This window comes from Pomacea canaliculata, linkage group LG9 (assembly GCF_003073045.1).
Source record: "Pomacea canaliculata isolate SZHN2017 linkage group LG9, ASM307304v1, whole genome shotgun sequence".
In the NCBI taxonomy this organism is placed as follows: domain Eukaryota; kingdom Metazoa; phylum Mollusca; class Gastropoda; order Architaenioglossa; family Ampullariidae; genus Pomacea; species Pomacea canaliculata.
The window spans coordinates 18,092,040-18,104,053 of NC_037598.1; the positions used below are offsets into that span (position 1 = coordinate 18,092,040).

General features: G+C 44.5%; 1 protein-coding gene across 2 annotated transcripts; it reads left to right on the plus strand.

Annotated features, from left to right (window-relative positions):
• Positions 1–244: 244 nt before the first annotated feature.
• Positions 245–9,555, plus strand: LOC112572559. 2 transcript variants are annotated; one of them, XM_025252294.1, is made up of 2 exons: positions 245–536; positions 7,416–9,555. In XM_025252294.1, exons 1-2 carry the CDS (start codon positions 272–274, stop codon positions 8,363–8,365), a joined length of 1,215 nt encoding a protein of 404 aa, XP_025108079.1. In that variant the 5' UTR covers positions 245–271; the 3' UTR covers positions 8,366–9,555. The 2 variants fall into 2 exon arrangements, with proteins under 2 accessions (XP_025108079.1, XP_025108080.1); XM_025252295.1 differs by lacking the exon at positions 245–536 and adding an exon at positions 5,767–6,163.
• Positions 9,556–12,014: the final 2,459 nt, after the last annotated feature.

A 12,014-nucleotide genomic window follows, 5' to 3' on the forward strand; every position in this document is an offset into this window, starting at 1 on the left:
TGCAGGCACACGGTGCACCGAGCAACAAATTGCTCGCCGAGAAAGAAGGACCGCCATCACGCGAAGAGCGGTGGTGGAACAAGGGAGACGAATCTGTTTCTCCAGACAACGGCAGGGGAGGGATGTGGCAGCTCGGGACTACTCCCGTCATCGTTCGAGGGAAAACGATATCAACGATGACAGAGAGGTGGATGACCGCTTCCAGCTGGTCCACTATCCCTGGTGGACCTCCCGAGGCGCATCTCCAGTAGCTCTTCGAAACCGCTTCCCGATGCCAGTGCCTGGACCTCGCACACCCAGCAGAGCCAACGATGACGGGGCCTCGCGCCCCGGAAGTGAACCCAGAGCCCAGTACCGCCAGGCCCTGGAACTCAACCATCGACCCGCTGCACCACCGCGCCGAAAGCTTCAGCCACCACTACCACCACCGCCTGGCTCCCAGCAGGTGCCGCAACAACAGCCGCTGTCTGCATCCGCCCCTATCGCCGCCGCTGCGGCCTCAGAACCCAAGCGCAACAAGAAACCGCAGAAAACGGGTGAGTAGTAATCACTGGCTTAACTACTAGGCTGTATGTCTGGATGGCTTGTTTCGTGGCTGGCTCTAGCTTTTTTCTGTATGTTTTCTTGAAAGTGTTACCTGTTGAATTTTACAGTATTGAAAACATCATATAATGGAATCACTGGAATTTCCTTTTTCGTTTTTTACGCATATAGTTTTATTTTTTGATGATTAATTGAATGTTGTTCATATTTACGGCTCGACTATATTTATTCATTCATTGTCCTCTTGACTGGCACTAGCCAACGTCAATGGTGGACGTCAGGGGGAACAACTAGATAGACACAGGCTGACAAGACTCGCCATTTAACTGTCTTCAGCGGCGGTAATCAAGTCCTGAATGATGTGGCCAGTCCATTATTATATGTCAGCCAGCCAGCTTGTTTTTCTCTGGAGGTGGTCTTTAAAGGGTCACGCCGGGTCACATGACAATGCCAGAGCAGCTGCCGCTGTCTCATTGTTTCCAAGGATTGTGATGATGGTGATGATGGTCACATTCGTTGTTTCACGTTCCATGAAGAAACTTCGGCGCATTAGCACTTTGTCTTCAACGCCTGGACTCTTTTCTATATAAGCAAGTAGAGTCCACGTTTGGCACTTGTGCAGCAGGGAGAACAATCTATACAGTAGGAGGGAAACTTTGAGGGATTTGTACAGTCTGTACTAGATGGCAGAGAGAACTGCGCTGCTCCATTAAATCCTGTCCAGCCGGGTCATTGATAATGTTGCAATCCTTATTTGGATTTTTGCCATCTTTGGAAAGAGTGGCTTTTGAGGTTGTTGCCTTCCTCGAGCTGTACTCCTTTTGTAGATTTCTGCTTTTGCTATCGTCGCTGGTGTTAATCATGACTTGGGTCTTGCCAACGCTTGTCTTCATGGCATATGGACTGGCACTGTCTGTCTGGTAGCACTGTCTGCCTGTAGCACTGTCTGTCTGGTAGTACTGTCTGTCTGGTCTGTCTGTCTTGCACTTTGCTGTTGCTTCCTACCGTCGGATTCCACCACTGGACATGGAGCTGTGAGGGTCCTGAAAGGTTACTCGCATGATATTCTCCAAGACATTGAACAGTACTGGCAACAGAGGACGCCTTTCATTAATACTGCACTAAGCAATTAAGAGTTTTATTTGTACCTTTTGATACCGTATTGAACCACATGGTTTCTTGTTATTAGTATTACAAATCTTCGTTAAGATTTCAGTAGCCTTTTACGAAATGTTTAAAGTCAACATAAATAATAAAAACGCGATAATAAATGGAAGGTAATAAATGGAAGGCGAATATAATCCAAGTTAGTATGCATATACAAACAACATACACTCAGATCATTTTCCAAACTGACGACAGCAAGTATAAATTTTGAGAAGATTTTATAACCCTTTCACGAACTTTTTTTAATCAAAAGCACATTTAGAGTCGCTGAAAAGTGAACTGGACTTGACATTAGCACTAAAGACAGTAGCCAACAACAACATTGGATACAATAGTCAACAGCAACATTTGGAGACAGTAGCCAACAACAACATTTGGAGACAATAGCCCTCAAAAATATTTGGAGACAGTAGCCAACAGTAACATTGGAGACAGTAGCAACAATAACATTGGAGACAGTAGCCAACAATAACATTGGAGACAGTAGCCAACAGTAACATTGGAGACAGTAGCCAACAATAACATTGGAGACAGTAGCCAACAATAACATTGGAGACAGTAGCCAACAGTAACATTGGAGACAGTAGCCAACAATAACATTGGAGACAGTAGCCAACAACAACAAGAAGAAGAACTACAACATTGGAGACAGTAGCCAATAAGAGTAATAAGTTCCAAGTTGGTTATAAGTGTGTGTGTGGACATGAGGGAATTCTCGTTTCAAGATACTCCTCATCTTGCCATATATCAACATAGCCATTCTACCTTGTCTACACCCTCTTGTCAGGAGAAGGTTCGGATGTAACCTACATGCAGGAGAAGAATATGCTTAAGACGAGACATGAGCAGACCACAGCTAATCTTCATTGTATCGTTGACAGACCCTTGCACCACTGTGTCATCTCTGTGTGTGTGTAAAAGATAGAGAGAGAGAGATAGGAGAGATATGAATCAGAATGTCCTGTTGTCAACCTTGCACTGTTTGTACTTGCCAGAGTAGGTTTGTTGTGCCAGCTTTGACTGCATTCTTCACATGAGTCGAACTATTGGAATGGCAGCAGGCTGTTCGCATGCCGGACAAAAACCGACTATAAACATTGGAGATGGCACGCAGGTGTTCGGGGAGACAACAAAGTCAAGATGCGGGCTGGGCAGGTGGGTGTTTGCTTTACCTGCACAAAGACGTTCTCCTGTTGGAGGCAAGGAGGTGCCAAGGAGGACAGGAGGCATGGTTGGGGCTGTACAGCTACATACTGTATTAGTGCCGGTAAACCACCCACACCTGACAGCATTTGGAAAAGTGCAAGAAACTGTTTGCAATAAATAATACAGTGGGAGTGGTCTATGATTGTGTGTGGGGAGGGGGAGAGAGAGAGAACAAGAAATTTGCGGTTATTCTTGCTGCAGCCGATTGCCAGCCGTCTTCACGAGGTATGGTCTGTTTCTTGAGACAGGAACAAGTAACTGGCAGTTGCTTCTAGTCTGTCTGACATCAGACCCACAATTACCGTCATTTCTCCATCTTTCCCTTCCTCTCCCAGCATCAGCCCAGCGGAGTTTCTTGCTGTCTTCCTTCTGACAGGATTGGAGAGTTGGTGGCCTGGTGCCTGGACATGGCACCCTGAGCACCATGCTGATCTCGTGTAAGGAGTGCATCAAGAGCTCTTGGCAGCCAGATGCTGTCCTGGAATTTCTTGTTTCATGGAGAGAGGGCCTCTGTTCTGCTTTGAAATGAGCCTTTGTAATGCATTACTTTTAATGGGCCTCTATAATGTATTACTTTGAAAGTTTTATGTCCTGTTGCACTATTGCGATAATAGTGTTCAAAATGTTCTCTATTCTAGGTGAAGCAAAGATTCCTTGTTTTTGCCAGCTATCTCATTCAGTTTTCTAATTTATTTTCTGTTACCAATGTTATGAATTACCTTTTCAATTTTCCTGGTTACAGTCGTCTTGTATTTTTAAAATTCTGGTTGTTGATATGTGTAATTACATCAGTTATATTTCCCACCGACGTACTTAGCCAGCGGGATGCAAAGAAAATAAAGAACAACAACAGTATTATCACAGACTGCCTCACCAGTTGTAGACAGCTTCCCACACCGAGCATCCCTGACAGAGCTCACACCTGTTTTCAATCATTTGGCTGTGTAAGGCTTTATTCTTGGCAAGTGTGTGAAGAAATAGCAAAGCTCGTCTTGTTTTTTTAAAATCATTTGCATCAGGTACAAGAACTGATGGAGATAAAAAAAAAAAATGATCAAGATGTTTATTGACATCGTGCATGCTATCTTTAGATATATGAGTGCACGTGAGAGAGAGAGATGGAGGAGAGAGGTATGCCAGTGAAAGGAGAAGGATCGCTACTGTAGCCATAGCAACATTCGGCTGCCCCGAAGATTGGATCCTTCGCCTGGCAAGTGTGGATGAGATTGTTGAAGGGTGACACCACGGTTAACTCGCAGTTTTGTGAGCCCATCAATCAACGCCAGACCTGTGATTGAACCGGCAACGGCATTCATCGGGCGATGTGCGAGTAACAGGACTTCACTAAACGCCGACAGTTTCAGTGAGAATGATGGGGTAACGAGCCTGCCAGTCTCATGACCCCCTGTGACCCCAGCCACATGGGGTACATGTCCAGTATTGCACACGCTGCCTGCATCTGTACAGCACAATGTCCTGCTTTAGTCTGAAAACTTCCATCCCTAGTGGGCTAAGATGGAAATTGCAATTCACAGGAGTCTTATTGAGAAATGTTTCTAATCAGACACAAAGTCAGTGCCAATACTTTGTCAGCGGCATGAGTAAGGTTCAGTAGTCACTATAAAGGAAGGCCTGGCCATTTTCCAGGAGAAAACATTGGAAGAAGTGAGACGTGATCACCAGCAGTTTCTATCATTGTCCTTCATCATCTGCTACATCACTTTGATGTATTATCTGCTACATCGGAGATATCGTTGTTGATAACATCGATGGCGGACATCTAATGGACAGATCCTCTAACACCTGGCTTGCTCCGCCATTCATTTGCTGCTTTCATCTCTCCTCGCTGCTCATCGATCATTACATTCATGTTATCGACACTGCTGTCCAGAATTTTGCAGGCGTGATGGGTAGATGGGAGGATAGAGTTGAGGAGGGGGAGGAGGGGGAAGGGGAGAGAAGAACATGCCCATCTGTTCAACTCACCCAACTGTTGTGAGGGGTGATAACTGCGTATTTGACATCAGAAAGCTTTTGGTCACTCCCCTGCGCTGTGAGAGGTCAAGAGGAGTAGGCGGGGTCAGCGATGAGTAGCCGGTTATAAAAACAAAAATAGAGGATTTAAAAGTAAATACTTCAGAAACGACTGTAAGCAATGCACTACACTGCAGCAACAATCTCAAATAATCCGACAGCTAGCCTAGAGTAGCTTCCTGTTATAAGAGGTTTATCGATGATGAAAAGATCGGCTTAATTCGTGCATAATAGTATATTAATAGTTAACTTTAATCTGAAGGGAATTTTAATGTCCAGATTCTTCGCTTGCATGCAATACTTGTAAGACAGCTATGTGTCATAAGAAAAGTAAAGAAATACAAAATGGCTCTCAAAGACGAGAAATGATGATAGAAATAAAAAAATGTACATATTTTTCTCTCTTCCTCTCTCTCTCTCACACTGACAAACACACACATGTTGAGCTTACAAAGCTATGTCCTCAGCTTCTATTGTAGCAGTTATAATAACATGAATTCTTTTACCAGTTCTTTGCACTTTTTATTCCAAGTTTTTCATTGTAGCGAGGTTTCATTGCACGTTGTTATGGGAAGCCATGCTGGCAGTTTTGAGAAAGCATATGAGCCTGAGAATAAGGTTCTCACATTTGCTGAGCCGCCTTTTCACGACAAACAAGACCTTGGCATCCAGAAAGAAATATCAATAGGCCAAGCAGAACTGGTATTTGAACGGGGTTCGGCACAAGCTGCCATATAAATCTTTATCGATCTCAACCCACAACCTCAACAAACATCGCCAAACTGGTGAAGGTTGAATAAAAGCGGGGGAACAAGGGAATGGAGGCTGCAGAGATAAAGAATGCTGACTGCACACAGTCCATGCACCATCAAGACACCGGCCATCTGGTCCCCCACCTGACCACAGAATTGCTGAAACATACGGAGGGAAGTGTCGGAGGGAGAGGGAGGCGGACCAGCGGCTTTGAGTGTACTCTTTGATGTTGACAGAGGGGGCAGGTGACAAGTCTTGGTGGACTCGATGCCTACGCGATCGAAGGGTTCAGTTTGGTCAGAGTTTTGGAACTTGCTGCTGCTTGCGCACGTTTGTGTCCCCTTGAAATCAGGGTCACGGCCATGCACCTGCTGGCACAAGGTGACAGTGCCAGGGTCAAACAAAAGGGAAACAATGGAGGCCTTCACAAGACCTTCATGGCGTCAACTCCTTCTTTCAGGTGCGTTTGCTGTCAGGGGCTGAGCTGTCTATGTGGTAATAGCCTGGTCAAACAACACAAGCTGTTTACCTTTGGATAAGACAGCAAAATCTGTTTACCTTGGCTCCACAGTGGAAGCAGTCGGTGCGAGTCTGGATGGAAACCGACTTGTAAAGGTTTATCTCTCTGCCGAGTAGTGCTTTCCACTATTTTTTGTTTCTTAAAAAAAAAGATAGCAGTGTTTTGTACCTCAATATAGTCAATTTTTATACTTTAAATTTAATCTTATTTTTTTCTTTGGTTCAGTGCTCAAACATCTCATTATGTGTTGTGCAAATAGTCAGAAATGGACGATGAGGTTGTTGTAAAGACACTATGCACAACTTCTTGCTAGTGAATGTTGTTGTTGATTAATATTTTATCATTGGTGTCACTACTCCTTTAAGTCCCTTGGCCTGATTAGTGTATATCTGTTAGAAATAATAATAGTTGGCAATAAACATTTAAGAATTCCTATATTACATGAATTTACATAATAAAAATGGACTAGACATTCACTAGATGAATTAACATCCAAGGTCCTTAAAATGGATTCATGCAATCCGTTCGACTTCAGACAGGACTTCGCAATGACAGTCAAAATTGCTTTGTCGCGTCACCATTATTAACTATTGCAGACAAATGACAGAAGTATTTAATATATCAGTAGATCGACTATTATATTGGACGTCAAGTGTTCCCATTGTGTAAAAAAATGTTTGTAGACTTAGTAGGTTGATGGAATTTTTACCAGGTGGCAATATTGAATGTTTTCCTGTCCCTCGTATGCTGTCCGTGTTTCGTTCTTGTTCTTAAGCGCTAAGAGCATAATCCTTAGTGTGAGTATGCGCTTTACAAATTTTACATTAAAAAAATTATTATTATTAAAGATGTATCAAAAGATAGCATTTCTTACTAAGTAACATAGATCACATATTAGTTAAAAAGGTTAGGGCGAACAAGCCGCTCACCATAGCCCTAGTGTTTTTTTTTTATATACTTCGAAACCTGATTCTAAATGACAATTGCCATGTGTGTGTGTGTTTATAAAATTCATTTGAAATCAACACTGGCTGCCCAATTTAAGGATGGGTAAAGAAATAAAATACGATAGCATGCTCAGAAGACATCACATCTTAACTGTGTCTTGTTTGTTATACATACGTGTACTAATATGAACGTGCAGACAGGTGATACTGTCAGTAGCTTACTTGGCACTGATGAATAATTGCAGGTAAATGCTCAGAGCACACTTGCCGCCCACCAGACTGCCGCTGCATTGGAACAGACATCCCGGGTAGTCTTCCTGTGAACGAAACCCCCCAGATGGTCATGCTCACCTTTGACGACAGCGTGAATGTTGCAAACTATGACTACTTCACGCAACTGTTCGACGGTAAGTTCCGCAACCCTAACGGCTGTCCCATCCGCGGAACCTTCTTCGTGTCAGGGGACGCCACTCAGTACCACTTCGTGGAAAAGCTGCACAAGCAGGGGCAGGAGATTGCGTCACACAGCGTGACGCACCGGTCGCCAACCACCTACTGGGCGCACGCCGGGTACGACGGGTACGTGGAGGAGATCGAGGGTATGAGAAAAAAACTGGCCGAGGCAAGCAATATACCAAGGGAGAGCATCCGTGGCATGCGGGTGCCTTTCCTGCAGGTAGGGGGAGACGACCAGTACCAGATGCTGGAAGATTTTGGCTTCACCTACGACACCTCCATGGTGACAGGCCACTTGTACAAGGACAGCAACCCTCCTATTTGGCCCTTCACGCTCGACTATCCCCCGGACTCTAAGACCTGTTCGCTGACTCCGTGTCCCACCAAATCGTACCCGGGGTTGTGGGAGGTGCCGCTCATCCGCTGGTACGGGACCAACCGCCTGGCCTGCGCCATGCCTGACGGATGCACGATCGGAGGCGGGCGGGTGGGAACACTGCAATTCTTGCAGGACAACTTCAGGCGCCACTATGACACCAACAGAGCGCCTTTCGGCATCTTCCTGCACGCCTCGTGGTTCCGGAGAAAGGAAGGGAATCTCGAGGGCCTCATGGATTTTCTGCAGGAGATGAGCCAGATGAAGGACGTCTGGGTCATCTCGGTGTCTCAGGTCATTGACTGGATGCGCAGCCCCGAGACCAACTCCCGGGCCGGTAAGCTGGACTCATGGACATGTTGAGAGAGAGAGATGATGACAGAATCTCTGACGATGCTCTTTAAGGCTTATTCACAAAGCGAAACAGTTGACTTGATGAGGGACAATGTCATGGATGTCTCTAAGGAGTGCTCACACAGCGAAACAATTAGACAGTCACAGAGAAGTGATAATATCTTGGAATCTGTCTCTCATCAGAGATGTGTGCGCCCCTGAGTGTTTGCAGGCATGAAAAAGAATGTGTATTACTGTGTGTGTGTGTGCTTGTGCGGTGATTGTTGCCTGTAATTTTCTCCGAGCTTGACATGCGGGTTAATACGTGGTGCGTGCGTCTGTATATAAATATATTTTCATGTTTATTCAATGTTTATGTATGTTTATCCAAAAGAGGTTTGGCAGCACATATTTAACCGATCCCATAAAACACAGGATCGTATGTCTTCCTCAGTATACTTGCATATCGAGCACGATTCTTCGGCACCTTGAGGGGTAGGCAGTGGATGCGGGAGCTGGTATTTCCTAGAGGAATTTTTTTCGATGCAAAACAGTCTTTTCCTCCGCTGTCCCAATCGACTCTTTCATCTGCCAGATCGGAGGGCCTGGATAATGTGTCTGCACACGGCTCACTGGGCAGCCTGCTGCCTCCGGTCAATCGTCGACATACGAGATGGCCAGACTGCCAATCGGTTCTCCGCGACCAGTCAGCTAACAAGGGCAACGAGACTTTGGCAGCCATTACTGACTACTTTGTGTAATGATGGAGCTAAACAGCATGGGAAGACTTTCGTGACACTAAGAATGTCGCTGGTTGGCTGGTTTGGCAGTAAAGTGCTTCCGCCCTGAAGCCATTTCGAGCTGTGGTGGAGAGGTGGATAGAAGGTGGGGAGTAAACTGGAGGATAAAAAAGAACCCAACAAAAAAACAAAGAACAAAACCACCCAAACAAATAAAAACAAAACAAAAGTAAAATCCTAGACGACCAGCCTACGAACAGGTGTCCCATACAGAAAGTGTCCCCCAAAGAGTTCTGAGTGCAGTGGTGAAAGGCGAGTGTTTGAACCCCTGCGATACCCGGCAAATCTTTACGGTGTTCACGGCACCAACTCTTAAAGTACACCCTCTAACTGTTCATCAAAGCATGCCTATTTTACAGGGTACATTAGCATTATAACTCCAAAAAGGGAAAAAAAAAAAGACAAAGAGAAAAGACGGCTACTTTCATCTGTTTTTTTCCGAATAGTTAAATCTCACTTCCCAGTATTGCCCTGATATTGCTGGCATCGGAGTAAAACACCAGTTTCCCTCCGCTCACTTCACAGAATAATAAGCATTATATGTAGGCTAGGTAAACATCACGTGCCAGCGTTTACCCACTGTATGTAAGCCATGTGACGTCATATCCGGTACCATGAGCGTGTAAACTGTACGACATCTACTCTACGTACTTGTCAGAGACAGGTGAAGGTGATGTTAAAACTCCTTGTCGGTGTTTATGTCATGATTCAGGCCAGAACTTGAATTCTGTACAAATGTTTCGTAAAAAATTACATGTAAATGGACAAATAAATGAATATAAAAATGACTTTTTCTAAAGTTTGATATATTTGGAAGTGTGTAACAGAAGCTGCGAGAGAGTAAATGTTGTACTGACCACTCACTCGATTATGATGTGTAAATAAACTACGATACCAACAGTATTACAAGGCTTAGAAGAAACTCTTTAGACCAGCTTGGACTTGAGGTGACAACGTGACCACCGTATCTTGGCTGATGGTCGAGTGCACAAATATATTATACTTGACAGCATTTTAAATGATTGCTACAAGGACACTAGTGCTAAGCATCCAAAGCCAGGGTTTACCCACGGTATGTAGGTAAATTAGCTAAACATGTGGTTTACTGAGTGGTTTAATAGTTACCTAAGCGCCTGCAAAGATGATATACCCAGTAGTTTGTGATATAACCTACCGGACATGATACATGAAAACTAGTTTGATTGAAAATTAATAGACATCATTGATTGAAGGTGATTCTGTGAGCGAGCCTGTCTTTTAACGAGTGACGGACGAATACAGTGTCGTTAACTTTTCTGTGGGACATACAGAGTTTCTACTAATAATTTTAGGGTCGTAACCTTTGAATCAGTGAGAGAGAACAAGAAAAATTCGAGTAGAAGAAAGAAAGAGAGAGATACGAGTGAAACCGAGGAAGAGGAGAAAAAGGGAGCGAGACAGCGGAGTAGATAATAACGCTCGCGGGCGAGAAAGTTTTACTTTACAACTCGCCAAAGATGTCTTTGAGTGCACGGATCCTTCAGTCGATGGAAAATTGATCATCCATGTTTGCAAAGGCATCAAGGTGAACGCCAACTGCTGTAGAGTGGTAGAGAAATGTGGCTGACGCTGTTGCCGAAGACTCGACAATTCACCATGACAGTCTGCCATGACACACTCGTGACAGTCTACCATCACATGCTCGTAACAGTTTGTCATGACACACTCGTGACAGTCTGACAGCCATGGCGTGACAAGGAGTAAACATCCTCAATCAAGGTGTGATCACTGGAACCTCACTGACTATCAGCCTGCGTCTACAAGGACCGGAAACACGTCTACATCTTGTCTTCATTTCTACATACCTCATTGCTTACCATGGATCCACACCCAGTTGTTTTCCCATCTACCATGCCGACTTGTTTACTATGTGTACGAGCAGTTTATCACGGGTACATATCAAACTGTTTATCATGAGCTGATGTCAACTCGTTTATCACAGGTTTACACAGATTAACCACTCACGCATGCTATAGCCATTTCCCGTGTTTTGTGGAAGTGCTTGATAGAAAATCAGATTGAATAAGCCTTCGAACATTTCTAATCTGACACAATGACTGATGGTCAATGATGGAGAGGCAGTGGCTTGTTGCTTTGAGATCCCTTTGTGATAAATGAATTTCGAGCGTGTCTCTAAATAGTAATTGCAGAATTAAGCAAGAAAGGTTACAAAATATTCCGCTACACTTTCGGACAGCACGCTTCGAAGTTCAAAAGAAAACACTGCAGGGAGACAGAAATGAAGGCAAAAAGCTGTTGACAAAGGGAGAGAAACATGAGAGATGGAGAGTGATAGAGAGAAGGAAGGAGAGAGAGAGAGGGGTAGAGAAAATGTTTTTAAGGATGACGTATAACTGGCGAAGGGACAGAACAAAGGGAAAGGTGGAAAACATCCGGTGCAGGAGAATATTTAAGAAAGAGCAGTGCGCCCGACATCTCCACGGAACCTAATATTGATTCTCAGCTTTATGACAATAACATTACCGGATGGCTTCCCGGCAGATGGAGTCTTGAAAAATATGTTTTCTCAAGATGGAGAGCTGATGGCTTGGCTTCACCGCTGTCTGCAAGAAGTCTGTGCGTTTGTGTATTTCTCTCTGTACCTCTGTGTGTGTGTGTGAGAGAGAGAGAGAAGAGAGGAGAGAGAGGAGAGAGAGGAGAGAGAGAGAGAGAGAAGAGAGGAGAGAGGAGAGAGAGAGAGAGAGAAGAGAGAAGAGAGAGAGAAGAGAGAGAAAAGAGAGAGAGAGAGAGAGTACAAGAAAATGGAAGAGATGTTGAGAGACGGAGATCAGGGAGATAACAGCGTGTGTAGCATAAACCATGAAGATCAGCAGGTGATG

What these genes read in the sequence shown, in the direction of transcription:
- LOC112572559 (XM_025252294.1), top strand. Translation starts at nt 272, where the DNA reads ATGCCAGTGCCTGGACCTCGCACACCCAGCAGAGCCAACGATGACGGG. An exon ending in CAAGAAACCGCAGAAAACGG is followed by an intron (nt 537 to 7,415) that starts GTGAGTAGTAAT and finishes GAATAATTGCAG; the next exon opens with GTAAATGCTCAGAGCACACT.